The sequence below is a fragment of the Pleuronectes platessa genome, chromosome 6, assembly GCF_947347685.1.
Source record: "Pleuronectes platessa chromosome 6, fPlePla1.1, whole genome shotgun sequence".
Lineage (NCBI taxonomy): Eukaryota > Metazoa > Chordata > Actinopteri > Pleuronectiformes > Pleuronectidae > Pleuronectes > Pleuronectes platessa.
Window position 1 is genome coordinate 8,554,499 of NC_070631.1, and position 18,644 is coordinate 8,573,142.

Genomic DNA, 18,644 nt, shown 5'->3' on the forward strand with positions numbered 1-18,644 from the left:
TCCATATTGTGAAAAAACATAACAGAAAAATATGACAGTCAGGAGATTTTGAATTTTATTTTGGATCCAGACACAAAATGCAGCAAGAAATACAAGAACAGAAGTTCAATGAGCAAAAGAAATGAATCAAACTAACACTGTACTCCTGCACTGCGGCTACAGACTGGAGAGGGTACAATGACTTGTATCTTCTATGGCACATACTGCTGCGTAGAGGGGAGAACACTGTGGGGCGCTGAGGTACCACCCTGGTCATGAAGAAAAAGATGTAACAGTGAGTACTGGGGCACTGAAATCTTACAGGTGCATTGGAATGTTGACAACACAAGGCCATTTTACTGCAAAATACTAAACAAGTCAAATATCTCACATCACTGGGAGGAGCTGCAAGTCACCCTGAGGTAACTGGAAAACAAGTCATGGATTGGCTCTCAGTGGTCACAGGGGCATGAGTTACGTTTTACTCCAAACTCCACTTGGGATAAAATGTCAAAATATAATAAGATATTAACAGGAGCATCCAAAGTAGCATTTCAGGTAGAAGAGTCTCAGTTTTTCAGTAATCGTAGTAGTTTTCAATAAATCCTTGTAACTTTAAAACTGAACAATGGGAACCACCGGCTTAAGTTCGGGAAAAAAGACAAACTAGTGTGTTTTGTTTGTTTCTTTACAAATGTCGCTGAAATCATTTAATGACAGAAACAATTTAATAGAAATCCAAATCCTGCGGACCACGGCCATCAGATCTTCTTTTGCAAAACCAGCATCATTATTACAATCCTGAGCACAACCCAGAAAGTCCTCGATATGCACGTCATCTCAATCTGATCAAAATAGCGCAACTTTCTGCAAAAGCATTACTTCAGATTGTCTTTCACAGTTACAACTATTGACTGTTTCAATTACACCTTTATTCATGAACATCAAAAATAACTGTATTTACATCGTCGCTTATACATCGTATAGTTGAAAGATATTTCCCCCTAGAGTAGTAAAATACTTTAGTGCTCAGGCGTTCAGTTAAGTGCTCTGATAATACATAACTAGAACAGTTCCCAGGTTCATGCCAGGCCAGTCGTGTGTGCTGCAGCCAGTGATGCTATATAACCAAAGTACATTAATGTACTTAAATACATTTTTCATTTACTTAATCATTTTACAACACGTTCTTTTGTTTATCTTATTATTATTATTATTATGTAATAACAATAAAATTGGTCGACGGCTCCAATCAAAGCTGTAACATTAGATCATCTGAGAACAGGCCACCGCCGAGACACAGACATCAGTTATACGTGATCCTTGGCCGTATTTAAAAGAGATAGTATTCTTGAATCAAATCAAGATACACAGGCACAGTTACAGATGTCGTAGGCTGTTGCATTGGGAAGACGTTGCATTCTGCAAGTACTTTTACTTTGAATACTTTAAGTATATTTTAACACAAGTACTTCTTAACTTTTAGTCAAGGAGAAATCTTGTTGTGGTACTTTTACTTGAGTACACTTTTTTTGTCTATTTATGTGTACTTTTACCACAGTAAAATGTTTGAATACTTCCTACACCACTGGCTGCAGCTCTGCAAAGCTGTGAAGCGTCTTATTAGAGAAGAGATCAAACTGTGTAAATCGACTCAATGCAACTGATTAGGATTCCTATTCTAAAGTTAGATTCTGTAAAAATGCATTCAGAGGCTTCAGTTGTACATTAGTTGCAGGAGCTTTGTCTTAACAGCAAAAAGTCACAATGAAATGCATTTACCTCACATGTGAATGCTTGGAAATCATTTCACGAATAAGCATGCGTCTGCATGTCTCTGACTGTTGTTCACCGCCTGCATCTTTATGTAACTAGCTTCACATTGACATACAAGGCAGAATAGACGACGACAACAACAAAAGCGGCAGCATGTTAAGAGCTTAGAAGTAGTAATCCATAGCTGAGTCACTATGATACTGGTTAGGCGCTATAGAAAGTTAATCCAAACAATGGGTTTGTAAAACCATTAAAAATAGCACAGAACCGACCGAGGTCACGTATGGCACATCACAGAGCAAACTGAAACATGAAAGACGGAGAATAAACTTCATGAAAGCAATGAAATTCACGACTGTTGACATGCAGACATGTTTTCACGGAGACGATATAGAAAATGGAGACACATTTCAAACTTATTGAAACTCAGAAAGTAAATACAAATATGTTCATGTTGACGGTATTCATGATATGAAACTATTACATCGATTTCTTACTTGATGGTTAAATTAAATCTATATCCATGACAAATTTCACTCCTACACCTAATGAACAGCTGTTCTCAGGTGTAGGCAATGTGTGTATGGTCCCATCGTTATTGAAGTTGTGTTAATATAATGCCAGTGTGTGTGAGTGTGTGTGTGTGTGTGCGTGTGTGTGGGCATTTGAAAACAAAAAGAGTTCGAGAGAGATGGAGAGTTGTTGTTTATCTGTGCTTGAGCTCTCAGTTTTACTCCCAGAGTAAAAGATTTAACATTTCAGTTCCACAAACACAGTCGTTGAATCCTTAACAAGGTAAACAGATTTTCCTAATATGTGTTAAAGGAACAGCTTTTGTTAAATGGGCGTGTCTGATGTCCAGTCATTGGTCCTCACGTCCACAGTCTGGTTCATAAGTCAATGATTTCACTGCTCACACTGGCAGAGTCGTCATGTCGACTGACCTCCAGGTAACTCCGTGATCCCGCCGGCCTCCCAGCCCTTCCCCGCACCCTCTCTGAGTCCGGCGTGATGAATGGCCGCGTGTCATCCACTCCGTCGTCCCCCAGATGCCCAGTAGATATTCTGGTGGGACGAAGCGACACAGGGCAGGACACTGATGAGGGGACACTTGCCACTCCGTTCCCAGCCCACCTGTTACCCTGATGGGAAGGTGTGGGGGGAGCAGTCACCTGTCTACTTGGTACACTGCTGAGTACGCTGCCACCTAGTGGCATGGATGACTCTGTCGGGGCCTCGCTGCTCTCAGAGAGCATCTGAGGATCACTGTTCCTGCGGAGCCAGGGTCCCTGGCTGCCCCCTGAGCCCGGGGAGGGAGACTGTGAGTTTTGGTTGTAAGGATAAAACAGGCTGCCTCCTTCCAACAGGTGCCCCCTGTGCAGAGCCTCGTCAATACTGCGGGTCAGGTTGATGGGAGAGGGGGGGCGTAGATCAAAGTCACACAGAGACAGGGAAGTGTCCTTATCCTGATCCAGGCTGCCACTCACTGAGCGCTGAGGAGGACGTCCCAGCGCCTGCAGTCTCAGCAGGGAGCCTGTGGAGCCATCAGATACGCCTCGTTCTGCAGAGTGGCCCCTATGGTTGCGTCCCCTGTTGTTGTCTTTGACATAGCGTGGCACGGCAGTGACCTGCTCGTGGTTCTGGTTCCTGATCAGACTTTTACTGATATCAGCTCCAGGACGTTCCTGACCAGCCCAGTTGTTAGGCATCTCCCCTGGTCCTCCTGGTCCACTTCCTCCTCCTCCCCCCCCTCCCACCCCATTGCTCTCAGATTTTCTGCACGGCTTCACTTTCAGGCTCTGCACTATCTTGGACCAGCAGGTATGTCTTTGAGTGGACCCTACAGATTGGCCAGGGGATGGCACATCTCCAGCTGCTCTGCCATCTGCTCCACCCTCCTCCCTTCCCTGGTAACCTTGGGGCCTCCAGAACAGCCAAGAACTCAGGAGAAGGAGCGAGAACCCCCAGGAGAGCTCCAAGAGCCGGGCCCAGAAGTGAACCAGCCACCATCCCCAGTTGAAGTGTGTCCAGTCCCCTAGAAGCCCATAGAGCCATAAGGTGGCATAGACATGCAGCCCACAGCACAAGGACCCCAAAACTGCACACACTGCCAGGACTCTCCCCAGGACCACGCCTATCCTCCTGCTCCCTGTCCAAGCCTTCCTCGTGCCCTGTTCAGGGACTCCAGGCTGGGGAAGCGGTGGGCAGCGTACACGTGGAAAGACGTAGCAGAGAAAACCCAGACAGAGAGCCAGGCCCCAGCACAGCGACAGGACCTGCAGGGTGACGGGCACCACAGGGGACAGGGCTGGGGAGAGCAGATCGGCTGCCAGCAGCAGGGTGCACTGCAACACAGCCAACACAGCCACCAGAGGAGGACGCTCCATGGTTGAAGGTAACACACTCACCCCTGCCACCCTTATGGCCAACAGTGCCACGGCAGCATGCGTCCACACCAACAGGTGGAGAGGCAAGTTGTATAGCACCAGAACTGCAGGGCGGGGGAGCAATTTCCGTGTGCCATAGGGGTCAATTAGAAAGAGAGCTGCCCTAAGGCCTCCGGCTAGAAACAACAGAGCGTTGGCGAGTGCAACAGCACCCCGATGTGGACAGTTTGTGGCAGGGGACAGGGTGAGGCCGAGAGCAGCCCCAGCAAACAGGAGGAGGAAGAGACTTGCTGAGCCGTAGACATGAAGCTCCCAGGCGAAGGCCAGCGTCCGGCTCAGGTCACCCCAGTACAGATATGTTTCGTTAGAGGGACTGGCGCTGGGAGAGGGGACTGGGTTATAAGTAGCGTGGGGAGCTTGGTGAGGATGTCCCAGGAGAATGGAGCGGTTCTTCTGACCAATACCACTCTGGTAGGTGGGGAAAATCCTTATCCGGGTGACTGGGACTACAGCGGTGGTGAGGAAGGTATGTTTTCCTAGAAAAAAAAAGAAGAAAAAGAGATTTGTTTCGTTTTAATTTACGTAAATCAAATGTTACTGAATATAATTTAAGTGAAACATTGACTCATACCAAAAAAAGTACATGAAATTATATACAAAGCCACTAGAGGGGAGTAGCTCCCCATCTATGTCATTAACCAGAGCCATCTGACACTCGAGTAATTTTAAACAGACACAAAACACATGGCCTGACAAGATCTAATTAAACTATAAAACTAATAAAAAACTCAATAACACCTGTTTTAAAAATCTTTTTCAGTAAGCGAGCAAAGATTCAGTCATGTAGCACATTTTGTTCAAGGTGGAAGCAAAATGTGCTGCACAAAGCATGAGCAAGATAAACATTAGACGCAGATTAAAACAAACACACAGATGCATGAAGATACATAAGATCTATAACTATATCACATGACCTAATATAAAATTAACAGACCTAAGCCAAAGCCAATGTTCCTTAATTCAGGTCGGTATTATGAACTCCAAAAACGCACACACAACTCCACACGTGAGCCGAAGACACAACAACTCAGCTAACACACTTCTGAGCCAAGGTCTGATTAGGTTTAAATAACAATTTAAATAGAAACAAGCCTTAACTCATTAAATACAAATTGAAACAGGAATCATGAAGGACACATCATACACGTTATTCTCATCACTACATCAGAGATTTTGCTGAGCGAATCTCTCCCGGATATCTGAGCAGTTATTGGGACTTAATTGGATTAGACTACGTAATTAATGTTACATACTGCAGCACAATGGCACAATGCATTGGAACCAGGAAATCTCTCTGCAAAGCATAGATCCCTTAATGAGACGAGACGACTCTTTGACAACAGCGCAGCACATTGTGTCTCTGTCTCGAACCGTCTCTTTGTGTTTGTTCAAGGCACCGCACCTCCAGCAAAAGGCTGGAAACGCCCAACAACATTACAATCATAGGGCCATTCATCACTAACGCTTTGTCAGCTCCTCAACTACATAGATAACAGCATAAAAGACCGTGACATACAAATGGTAATTTTGACTTTAAGTGAACAATAATAACACTAAATGTAATCATTTAGAAGGATTGATTGACAAGAAAACAAACATGGCTCAGTGAGTGATGGGGCATGAAGAAATAGGTGTAACCTATAGAGGCATCTAGGATTATTCATGAGGAGCTGACTCGGACTTGTGACATGATATCTGCACACTTAAAAGACTCACAACTTGTATAAAACGTATTTTACCAGCTGTGTACTACTAACCCTGGATGGAAGCGATGACTGTTATCATTGTTGTATGGCCTAGCTCAGGTTAAACCCTTTGACAAACAACAGAGGATGAATGTCATATGGAATTTCATCTCGGATTTAGTTTGACAGTCACAAACAAATCAAAGTTTCCAAAGTTTGCTGCTGTAATTCGTTTTTTCTCTTCGCCTCGGTGAACTCCTCCTGCTCTTTCATGTGATGGTCCTAAATGGTAAAATGGCTTTGTATTTATATAGCGCTTTTCTAGTATTGAAGACCACTCAGAGCGCTTTACAGTACAGTTTTACATTCACCCATTCACACACACATTCATACAGTGCATCTATTCACAGCACTTAGTTATTCTACTGGGGGCCATTCGGGGTTCAGCATCTTGCCCAAGGACACTTAGGCATGCAGATGGGTCAGACTGGGGATCGAACTGCCGACCTTCAGGTTGGAGGACGACCACTCTACCCCTCAGCCACAGCCGCTCAGGTCTCTATTATGTGAGGGGAAGTTTTTATCTACAAGGGCTTTATGGGATGGCTGGTGTTGTAATTGGCAAAACTAGCGCCATCTACTTCTCAGACTGAATCTCTGCCATTCTAGCTTGCCTTGCCCTGGCTAATGCTACACTACCAGAAATCACTCCAAGAAACAGCACTTGCCAATGGCAGTACAGCGCAACTGCTGTTTTGGAGCAGTTAAGAGGAAGAAGTGATTTCCAGGAGAAAGAAAAACTGTACTTTCAAGTCATTGCATTGGATCGGGTCATAGATTCACGTACTCGCCGATGCCTGACCCAGTATCATAGCCGGTATCCGATTAGAACATCTCTATTTTACGCGGGCATTTAACTTGATGGATGGTGGAACTAAATGATCAGTGCTGCTGAAAACACACAAACCACTAGCCGTTGAAAGCACCGAGGAGTTCATCCCCCTGTAGAAGACACGCTCACTAATGACTCACTCCAACATGTGTTTCAATTCCTGGCTCTGTCCCGGCACTCCGTCCCTCCTATTACACACCCACCCACCACCACCACCACCCACCCACCCACCCACACACTCAATTCACTTTCAGACTCACATAGGCGAGCGCCGCACACAGATCACACACACATTTCTTTATTTTTATAAAAGGTATGTTTCACTTCCTTCCCTGAAACTCCTTTTTTTCCTCAAAGGAGCAAAATCCAGACACATTCCACATGTGCTGATCACATTTCACAGCTGGGTACACTTAAACGTACCCACACCCTGGAGTTTTTTTCACTGCTTTTATACTGTATGTCCACCCATTGCAATGAACTATTAAATAAATATATCCTGCTCCATCTAATAGGAACTACAATCATGTTTATGGCACAGATACAAATGTGAGCAGATATGTACATACTGTACAAACTGCTACTCTTGGACACAGGAAGTTATTTCTTTCAATGAGCTGCTAAAGGCCCATTTAAAGACTTTATAGGTTCTCGTGGGGCCGAAGAGCCCGAGTGTTTAAAAGTAGTTATGATGTTGTTCTCCTGGTATCTAAGAGACTGGCTCATGTGTCCCATGTGTCATGCTTTTCCTTTTCCATTTACTTTTCCTCCACTCCGCTCCCTTCATGGCTTTCCTCAGTGCATCTGGTTTTCATTACCTACGCCACTCGCCCGTACCTTTTCCTCTGCCACACTCTAACCCATCCTGTCTGCTCTCTGTCCCAGCTGTATTTCGCAACGCTCTTTTTTTCAGACCCCACTCGTCTATCTCTTTGCTCGGCTGCGAAATCCATCCCCTCCCTCTTTCTTTCCACTCGTACTTTTCTCCCCTTGCTGTGTCTGCTCCACACAACTACCACCCCACTTTCCACGGAAAAGGGTCTCCACGTTTTCCCCTTCTTTTGAGGCTTTTTTTCCCTCCAGATTCTTCCAGTAAAAAGTTCCAGCTGCACAAATAATTCCATTTTGAATTATCAGGACAATCTTGCAATCTCCTCATCTATAAAACACAGTACCTTTGCCCCTTACCTGTCCTTGTTGTGCTGGCTGTATTTCCTCCTTGTTGCGTCATTATGTTGGTTGGGTTTGATGCTTTCGAGGACGCTCTCACAGCCGCCACTGTTGTGGTAAGCACAGTAGCTATAGATGTGGTCGTCACTTGTGGTGTTGTGGTGGTTGAAGGCGAAATCTTCTGGCTTCGGGCAGTGACTGGCCGCTCTGAAGCCTGTGGCTGATTCTCAGGAGACCCAGTGCTGGTGGTCATCACAGAGTCCTGCTGCGGAGGAAGTGTGCTCGCTGTCAGGTCTCCTAAAATATGGCGAAGAAGGCAAAGTTGTTATGTGGTGTAAATACTGTGACCCAAACAGCACTCTACTATCGTGACGTGATTATTCTAGCTAATGCAGTGCCGTTCTAAACCTGCCTGTTTGGAACTAGCTTATTGAATTTATCGCATGTCCAAATTGCACCAAATTCAACACTGCACTTTCTTTGGACCTTAAGAATACACAATTGAGAAGCTGATGATATGAACAGTTCTTGAGATATGCATACAACATACAGACAAACAGAGATTTAGGAAATTAGAAGAAAGACATATTGGATTTCTCACCTGTTAAAACTACAGTCTGAGGTGTTGCTTTCGTCACCACAGGGGACAGTGTTGCTCTCGTCTCTGGTGTCTGTGGTGATGTTGTGGTTTTACTGGCCGTTGTGAGCACAAACACCGGAGGCTTCACAGTCTGACTCTCAGGTGGTGGTGTCTTTTCGTCAGAACTTTTAGATATCACTGTCTGTGCCTGAGGCCGATACTGCGACATTTCATCGCCAAGCGTTGGAGCAGGTGTTTCCTCCTTCACAAGCATTGTTGTTGGAGATACACCTGATCCTAACCCCTGTGGATCATCATCCTCTGACTCTGGATTACCTGCCTTGTTACCAGCAGGCTCAGCGACAGCAGTGGGAAGAGGTGGAGTCAAATCCTTTGTAGCAGTGTCCCCCTTAGCAAAGGCCCTGCTGAAGGTTAAACCGGCTGTGTCAGTCCTGGGCCTGGAGGCAGTCGGTTGGGTTAAAACTGTCCCGATGCTGAGGTTTTTTGCAGAGAGACCAGATATAAAAGAAGGAATGGACTGCACAGTGGGACGGGTCACTCTTTGCCCCTGTTGCACTGCATTCATACTCTTCAGCCTATCCCGGACTGTCGCTCTGACGGGCACATCACTGCGCCCACTGGGAGGTAAAGAGGGCCAGAAACTAACAGTTTGCTTGGTAGGTGGAGGTGAAGAATTAATTGGCAGGTCGAGAGGAGGAAATGACGAGGAAGAGCCGATGATGGTCTGGGTATGTGAAGAATGGAGGAAGGAGAGGAAGAAGCCCAGAAAGAGGAGGGACATGGGAGCCATGGTCTGCCTCTATGTGGCGAGCAGTGACTGGTCCCTCAGTCTGTCTCTGTATCGGTCACACCATCCTTCAGCTGGTGGCAGAGAAAACAGGCACTGTGTTAGTTTCATGGCATAAAACAAGAAACAAGAACATATTATGATATTAAAAAGGGACCGAATACAGTTAAACACCTTAACGGATAAAAGCTTGAGTTAAATTCAGAATCTTTCTCTTATGCAGGAGCAATGGTCATAGTTTGATGAAGGTTGATGAGGTGAATTTTGTGAACATGTGATGCAGTTAAATGTACATGGTGTAACTTTAGTTGCTAAAGATCTCTCAATAAAAAAAAATTAAAAAGACAACTGTACTAATGAAAATCTACCTGCCGCTGCTCCTGCTCAAATAATCTTCACTGACGAGGTAATGTATTAAAGTCTTAAATATTAAATCCTGACACCGCCAATAATAATCGTTATCCATTACAAGTGACCACTAGAAACAGTGAAAGTGAAAAACAGCCAACTGGCTAGCAATGTGTTATTCCTTCTTCATATGTCGTTTGCAGAGCCACGAGAAAAACTGAGATGATGCAATTAAAAGACGATCAAAATGAAACTGGGAGGTTTATGTGTTTTAAGGGGCGTAGCTTTAACGAGAGGGCCGATGGGAGGGGGGTGGGACGTGGGACGTTGTTTAATGTCAAACTGTAGCCTACTTTTGCTTTTCCAGGATTACCAACCCTAGCTTTAATAAGGAATGATTACATGTTATAGCAGACACACAGGGTGTGGCCAGGTATAAGGTTTCAGAATGAATGTCACACAGACAAACACAATGGCAAGAGTTCAACTTCTAAAGTTATATAACAAGCACTGTCAAAACCAACAGGAGTCACAGATGGTTTCATTCAGTAGCAGATGGACGAATTCAGTTTTTTTCCACACCATCTATTCCCTGCCATAAAATGTTCTTTGGACGAATATCAGTTTCTTTTTCTTTCTTCGCTCCACTGCTTTTTCTGATAGTTATGTTTGAGTCACGGATGCCAGGAGCATCAGGAGTGTGGTGAAGCTCAGAGGGCCCGGTGCCACACAGAAACCCCCCAAGCTCCTGAGGATTACACAATCCCACGAGTCATCAACCTAAACAGCTGCCGGCCGCGTCCCAACATGCACCTCTTATCAAAAAACACCTCTTTTTCTGTTACTATTTCAGGCAAGACTTACGTAAAACCCTCCCTTGTTCACACTTGTGTCTGCCTATGACTCACTGTGGGAGATAACCTCAGGGGGCAGAGTCAGGATCATATCGAAACTTCAACCTGAAACATCAGGAGGGAAAGCACAAATAAAGCGCCTATGGGAGAGTCCATTCTGCTGCAGATGACTCACCGAGGCCTCATTCACAACCCTGGTGTCTAGTTCTCTGAGAAATTACTGCAGCTGTGCACCACCGTTGGTGTGCACGTGCATGAGAGACGCAGTGAGTATATGGAAAACATGTTTAAGGGTATGTGTGTGCACAAGGGGTCAGTCACCAAGCAGGAAGTTCTTGAGCATACTGTAGGTATGTGAGAAGATTCAGACCCATGCACAGAAAGTAGAGTCTCTGCTAGAACTTGTCACCTTAACTCATGTTTTGATTCCCTGTTTGCTGACTGTTAGCGGAGCAGCTGTAGAGAAAAGCTGTCCATAAGTACAGTAATATAAATGGTAGTATATCTCAATCCCCACGCACTCACGTCTTAACCACCTCCTCCTCTCTCAGTGCAGTCGGCTGTTAGCCAATGGAATCTCTGATAAATCCCAGTTTTTCCTCCCGTCTTTCTTTTACTCATGCCCCCCCATTTAGCTGGAATTATTTCACCACAGTGCTGCAGCATGCTCCTGGATGAGAGTTGAAAGAAAGCCCTGCAGATAAGAGAGATAAGAGAGATAAGTCGAAACACAGGAGGTAGATGTAGGAATGTGGAGATAAGAAAAGAGAGGTTCACTGGGATGACGGGGCTGTAGGAGGATTGGGGGGGAGCTGGGCTGGAAGGTCGGAGAAGACGGAGGAGAAGCAGTGATGGTAGTGAATCTGACAGTGGAGGATACAGGGAAGGGAGGGGGCAGGAATTGAAGGGATCTGTGACAAAATTAAGACGGAGAGAAGCGGTGAAGGCTGTAAATTTAGAACATGTGGACAGGGGCGGGGGGGAAGGCGAGGTTGACAGAAACTGTCAGAAACGAAGTAGCAGAAATGTTCCGATACTAATACCAAGATTGTAAATGCCACCAGCACTGCTGAAAACACCGGGTGGGGCATCGTCGAGTATGATCTGATCGGAAAGCATGTCGTTAAAGTGTATTTGTGATTTGGCAATATTGGAAAGTCCCTCAAGCAAAACAGCGATGTGTACTGCAAGACGTCAGTACTGAGGGGTGGTGCAGCATTAGCACTTTCACAGATATTTGAAGGAAATACTTTGTATATGTGTATTTCTAGTTTTATGTGTTATTTTTCAGTTAATACTTTCAAACTATGGCATAGATTCTCTGTTTGTATCTGTTTTTCAAAGGGTTTAACCTGAGCCAGGCTACACGACAGTGAGAGCTATCATCAGTTCCCTTCAGTGTTAGCAGCATCAAATATGTTATACAGGGTGTAGGCAAAGTCCAGGGGTCTTTATCGGTAATGGTAGAGGTAGGGAATTGTATTGAAACATCTCTACTGAGACACAGAATATCTGCGAGGAAGAGTCAAGAGGAAATTACAGCAAGTTTTAGGATGAACAAGTTTGTTATGGTCCAAGCAGAGAAATCTGTGCAGGGAAGGCATGCGGGGAAACTGAGCCTCCCTCACCTTTGCTCTGATGGTAACTGGTAGCTATGGAGTCGCTGGCAGCTGGAGATAAACACCCTGACTATTGAGAAATGGATTTTAGTAAACATACCAGTATCTTGATTTGAAGTAATCCAGCGCGAGTCAGCCTTAAACGTGCATGACACCATAGGTAGTGGTGATTAATGAGTCTCGAAGGCATTTTAAAGTATAAACTCTAGTGAGAAGCAAAAACACTGCTGCTGTATTTAAAAAGCTGTCAGCGCTAATCTCATCTACGTAAACGGGTCAAATGCACGAACGACGAGCCACACACACAGCAGCGGTTTCTCAAAAGGTTTTTCTTGACTGGATTTTGACAATTTTACCACAAATTTCCACTGAAGAAATAAATGTGAGTGTAAATGAGGCTGACTGGCAGCTCCTCTTCTACAGTCTGAATTTCAAACTGGGAACAGACCTGTCAGATTTCATTTCTAACCAAAACACTACAAAGACGAGATCGGTGTAATCAGCTGGTTATGTGTTTGGATTGAATGTAGACCTACATGCTCTCAGCCAACCACAGCAGATGCTTGTATTGAATATCCTTTCAACAGTGAGTGACACACACACACACACACACACACACACACACACACACACACACACACACACACACACACACACACACACACACACACACACACACACACACACACACACACACACACACACACACACACACACACACACACACACACACACACACACACACACACACAGAAGTAAGACAGCACGTCCCTCTGTGACTGTCCAGAGGAGGAGAAGGCAGCAAGTGTATTTTTATCACATTAACCCCTCGGGGCCCTGACACACATCACTCTGGATTTAATTTGTATCCGTGCTTTGCATGTTGTGCAGATGTCGTCACTCTCTTTCGCACAATACACTCTTTATCCAGGGCAGGAAAGGCCCATGGATGAAATCCAATGTTACAGCAGTGGGCAACAATCTGAAGATTACTATAAACTCCTCGCCCACAGTGTAGACCTGCTGGTTATATCATCATCTGAGTCAGTGCAACAGCAGCTGCTACTAATCTGTTAATCGTTGGAGTAGTGATGCTATGTCTACGCTAATGTATTAATATGGCGAGTTAATGCAACTTTACATAAAGAGACAGGCAGAGAGGGTGGGACCCAGAGAAAGGTGTGGTTTAGAGAACTCTCTCTCTCTCAAACACATGCACACACACTGTGGCAGTGCAAAAATTCCATTAATTTCCCTGAATGTTTCCAGGGACAGTCCTAAGTCCGTTTGGGAACAGAAGAATCTGTGTCTTTGCAACAAAGACTGGTCAAACCTTCCCTGGGTATTGAGCCTCAACTCTGAAATGTCCGAAATGTTTCTAAGAACAGACTAAGAACTGTGAAGTACTGAAAGACAGGATTGAAATATCTAGTCGGATATGTCTTTTATTTTATTCTAATAAACTCTAACAAGGTTGTTATATTTTCATTTGCACGTTTGTTGTCTCTTAGTTAGCAGCATTACACAAAAATTACTGGATGAATTACCACCAATCTTGGGTGGAAGGATGCTGTATACGTCAGTGAAGAACCCATTATATTTTCTTTAACTATATTTTATGCATACAAAACTTTACAATACATTTACAAATTCACTGTTTTCTATACATGTACAAACTTGAATTTCTTTTGCGGATTTAATGTTTACAAAGGTTGAACTCTGGACTTGTTTGTGAACCCCACTCATATGCGTGTTACACATGGTGTAATGTGGGCTCCAAATTTAATAAAAATACATCCAATAGTCTTGTGACATTTCCTAAATAGTAACATTATGGAGGAATGACAGGAAATATCACAGACACTGTCTGTACAAAAATGTGATGGCAATCTATCGAGTGTTGAGACATTTGAGTCGGGAGCAAAGTGGTCGGACTGACTGATCATCCGATCCTCATCCTTGGTGCTGCGTCACTAGCATGGTTAAAAATTCATACCCAGCCGTCGTCTTCCTCAGAATATGTGTGAATGCACACATGCTGAGGCTGCGTGTGTCTGGGAATGAGATTACAAGGTCATGTCTTTGAGTGAGTGCCCAATACCTGAGATGACTTTACAGTATCCAGTGTCAAGGAGGCTCACGGTGGAGCACAAACAAAGTCGTGAGCAGAGAAACGGTCAGTCAGCGGAGAGGGACAGCTGGTTAAAGGAAGACGGGGATGAACACAAGCGAGAGACCAGGGGGCAATGATAAGAATCAAAGCTTCCCAAAAAAACAGGAGAAGGAAACTGATGGTAGGAATCTGATTACAAGGTGAGATTGGTACGGACAGAGTGTTTCTGATGGGACAGCAAGAAAAGCAAAGACAGTGGAACAGTAAAGATGGAGAGAGAAGGAAAAGCAGAAAGCGACTGGAATAAACCAGTACAGATCTGGTGGACTTCTGCAAAGCAACTGGGACTCAGACCAAAAGAGCAGTTATGTATTACTGCTTGTCCATCAGCTTTTGCCGTACTGATGTATGACTTGTTTGTATTGCACTCTGTGAGGGGAGAGGTGTGACTGTGAGGCAGTGTATGCTTGTTCATTTGTGAGTATGTGAGACATAGGGAGAGAGATGGGGCAGAGGGGAGAAATAGGTGGGGGACCATATGTGGTTTTGTTGGTATGCGAGTGGTGGGGGGAGGTTGCTGGTTTGACCGTTGAAAAATTCCACACCTTGAAATAACATATGGATAGCAAACAGCTCTTCCATTATTTTCTTGCTCATTTTCAAAATATATGGCTACTATATTAATTAATTAAAAATAGACACTTAAAGGTTGTCTTGGGATGCCGCCATGTGTTTTACAGTCGTCCAAACTGGACTAACTAAACACCTTTTGAGTTTATAAGGCAACTGAAGCCTAACACAGTTTCGCTTTCGTGTTTGGAACGGGAGGGGGAAGTGAGGGGTATTTAGCTGCAACATGCAACTTCACCACTAGATGTCACTACATTCTACACACTAAACCTTTAATCATTTTATATTCAGTTAATATACATTAAGACATAGTCAAACTCTTCCAGAAATTGTTCAGCCAACTTCGAGGCGTCTAGACCAAACTAAAACTGTCCATTTAGCTCTTAAGTGGAACCAAAGCCTGGTAAAGATGCCTCTTGTGGTGCTCCACTGCCCCGGGGCGGAGGGGGGACGTCGACCACCCAGCGAGGTCATGCTATATGGAGAGGGGAGGCTCCATAACCAATCGTGGATGCTTTTGATCCCCGGTTAAAGCGGATGTCCAGTTTAAAAGTGCTGAGCCCCACAACATCTTTGACTGATGTTCCTCCTTCATGCGAGCCACAGATCAAAAGCTGAAGGAGGTCAGCCTTTAAAGGTTGGGGCGCTTTAACTGTCACTCCAACAAACACACACACACACACACACACAAACACACACCTAAACAGCACCCCCCTGCATAAAAACACATGCTATGACGATTGTCATGTGATCAGTGGCCCCAGAGAGAAACCTCACCAGAGAGCTGACACCGTCTACAAATATTCTGTGAATTATTATGACATAGTGGGTACTCACATGTTCGAATTACCACGCACACATTCCCAGGATTACAAGCCGAGAGATTGCAAGTCTGGGGACTGATTAAGACAGCTGCTGAACCATGACCAGCCACAAAACACTTGCAGGAAAAGTGTTTACAGGCATCGCAAGTCATAAAGTGTGTGCCTGCTGCAGGGAGTCAACCATAGCTCCACTTCAACCCAACACTCGCACAGCTGCATTCAATAAAGACTGGTGTGTTAAGTGGTGTGTTGTGTGGCAATCATTCGATTTGCAAGCAAATTGTGTATTTACGAACATAAAGTGTTATCATGTGCATGGACGTCCTTGGAACTTATTTACAACTCTATTAAAAAATGTTATGAGTTCAGCCGACTGGATCAAAAAAAGATCCAGAGCCATGAAAGAGCGGGGGAACAGATGTGTCCAGTGGTTAGTTGGTTTGTGCCTCATCAATATCTTGAGTTATTCTTTACGTTCCTCTACTCTGACAGTCCAGCACTGTCTGTGCTGAGGAGTGTGACATGTTGGCTATTAACTGGAAGGTATGGTTTAACTATCCTGACAGCTTATAAGTGTATGAGTGAATGATAACTGTTATTTGACAAGGTAAGCCATTAAAGTAAGACATCTATAGACTACTCAATACTGAGGCATGACGTCAAGGTTCATCTTCAGTCCTGCAACAGCCTTTCACTCTTTCAAACCTGCACTTCTCTACAAAACACTATCACCTAAATCTTTTCAGCGGATTGAGCCTTTTTCTCTCAATACAGATTGGGGTGAGATGTTTTTCTTTTGATTTCAACTCGTCATGCTTGGCTCTGCATTACATCAAGTAGCACTTTGGAGCAGCTCTGTCTGCCTGATCCCAGTAAGAGTGGTTTCCCCCCCCTTTTAACCCTCCCTCCCTCCCTCCCTCCGCTGGATGCGTTCAGACCCTGATGAGGAACAGGTGCAGCCAGATCCTCTGAAGTGCCACAGCCCTTCTCCTACACGCCGAGGTTGGACAACCCTCACAAATGTTCTGTAAACACGCAGATACAACGTGTTGCACACATGCGAGCGGTTGCCAAATGTTGAAATACTACTTGTTGCCGTTTCACCACCTAAGTGCGGACAGTTATTTACACTTTGTTGACAGCAGGTGAATAAGAGGTAACATTAACATTAGAGCCAGGTGAGTCCTAATCCTGAGAAAAACAGTTATGATTAAAAAAAGGTTCATAGTTTTAACTGTATCCAAAACACCTACTAGTTAGTAACATCAGCAAACATTAGCTAGGAGGTGACTGTACAGTGTCATTTAACCCTGGTTTTAGTATGTTCCATGACCGGCTGTCATAATTCACTAATTATAAAGCAGATAAACAACATTACTACGTTCAATCCTATAGACTGCATTAACTATCAAAATGGACAACGCGTCTCAACTTCAGAAATAGAGCCCAAATATCCCGTATACGAACGTCATCATCTTTCCATTTGGAAAGTCTGAGATAAGGAGGTGGAGCCATGGTATCTAGGTCCCGCCTGTACACACGCTTGAATAATGATGAGTAAGTCTCAGCTGTCAATCACAACGATTCACCATGTTTTGTACATCATCAAATAACTATGATAAACAAAACAAAACTTAATTTAGACATCCACCATTTAACACACTTCAATGCAATAAGATTAACCCCAAATGACACAAACAATCTGAGACATTTATATATTGTGCACTTTTTAGTTTGGTCCATGTCCCATTCACCAACATGGAGGAGGCTGGATTTGTGAACTGTACCGCTGCCAGCCACTAGGTGGCAATATGCGAGTTTGGCTTCACTTCCAGGTAACAGTCATGTCGTCCATCCTCATATTGTCTATGGTTCATCCTAACTACACCTAATCGGCCCATCAGACGCTTCTCCTGCACACCTCGTGACGCGTTACTCACAACGACAACGTACGCAAAGCACGGAAATCGATTACAGGTAAATTAGTGGCGGCAGTAATGCGTAAAAAGCCCGTCAACCCGAAGCAGCGGCGCAGGTATATTACGCGTGACTCACTGCGCCAAGTGTCGCCGCATAGCGCAGCTTCTCCACAACTGTTCTCCAAAGTCCACGATGTGTGCCGAGCGGATCGTACCTGCGGGGCCGTGCTGCTCACTCCGATGGCGTCCTCTGCGGCAGGACACCGGATGCTACGGCATATCCGAAGCGATCCGCGGTTCACCGTCTTTGTATCAGGGCGCGGGACGTGAGAAACGCAGCTCTCACACGCATCCACAGAGCGGGTGTGCGCTCAGCAGCTTTGTGCCGCGGCCAGCTCCCTCCAGTCATGAGCCAGTGAGGAGACGTACGCCCCCTCCGACCGACCGCTCCATCTCTCCTCACATCTCTTCCTCCCTCCCTCTTTTTTTTTTCTGCTCGCAAGCGGATGAACACGGTTGCCTACCTATTAACCTACCGCCCGATACGACTGTTACGCAACAGAGGTCTGTGTCACGCAGTTTCAAGCTCGGGCCCTCATTGTATTTCAGTGTGCGTGTGTGTGTGTTGGTGTGGGTGGGTGTGTTGTCATCCACCTTTTACAGAGGCTTGTTTGGACAGTGCTTTGTGAAAACGTGACGACACAGGCATTGACGTCATCATCATCAGCATAATCGTTGATCTACATCTTATCCGGTCTAACCTAAAGCCAAATAAATAATATTTAGAATTTCCATTTATCCAACTAATCATTTCTTACATTCACGTATTTTTATTGGAATGACAGCTGATGACATTTCTGTCAAAGAGACACTGAAAGCGTGGAACATGTTTACCTCCATTGGGATTTATGGGCTCTAATCCAAAACTATTAGGATACTACTTCAGCTGTTCTCAGACATGTCCTGAACTGATAATCTCCTGAAATTAACCGGAGGTGGT

At 44.8% G+C, this 18,644-nt stretch overlaps 1 protein-coding gene across 1 annotated transcript; it reads right to left on the minus strand.

Annotated features, from left to right (window-relative positions):
• Window positions 1-37: 37 nt before the first annotated feature.
• On the minus strand, window positions 38-18,237 carry LOC128442911 (proline-rich transmembrane protein 3). The gene is made up of 4 exons (XM_053425541.1): window positions 17,860-18,237; window positions 8,551-9,411; window positions 7,968-8,246; window positions 38-4,678 (listed from the first exon to the last, which is right to left on the minus strand). Exons 2-4 carry the CDS (start codon window positions 9,338-9,340, stop codon window positions 2,646-2,648), a joined length of 3,102 nt encoding a protein of 1,033 aa, XP_053281516.1. The 5' UTR covers window positions 9,341-9,411; window positions 17,860-18,237; the 3' UTR covers window positions 38-2,645.
• Window positions 18,238-18,644: the final 407 nt, after the last annotated feature.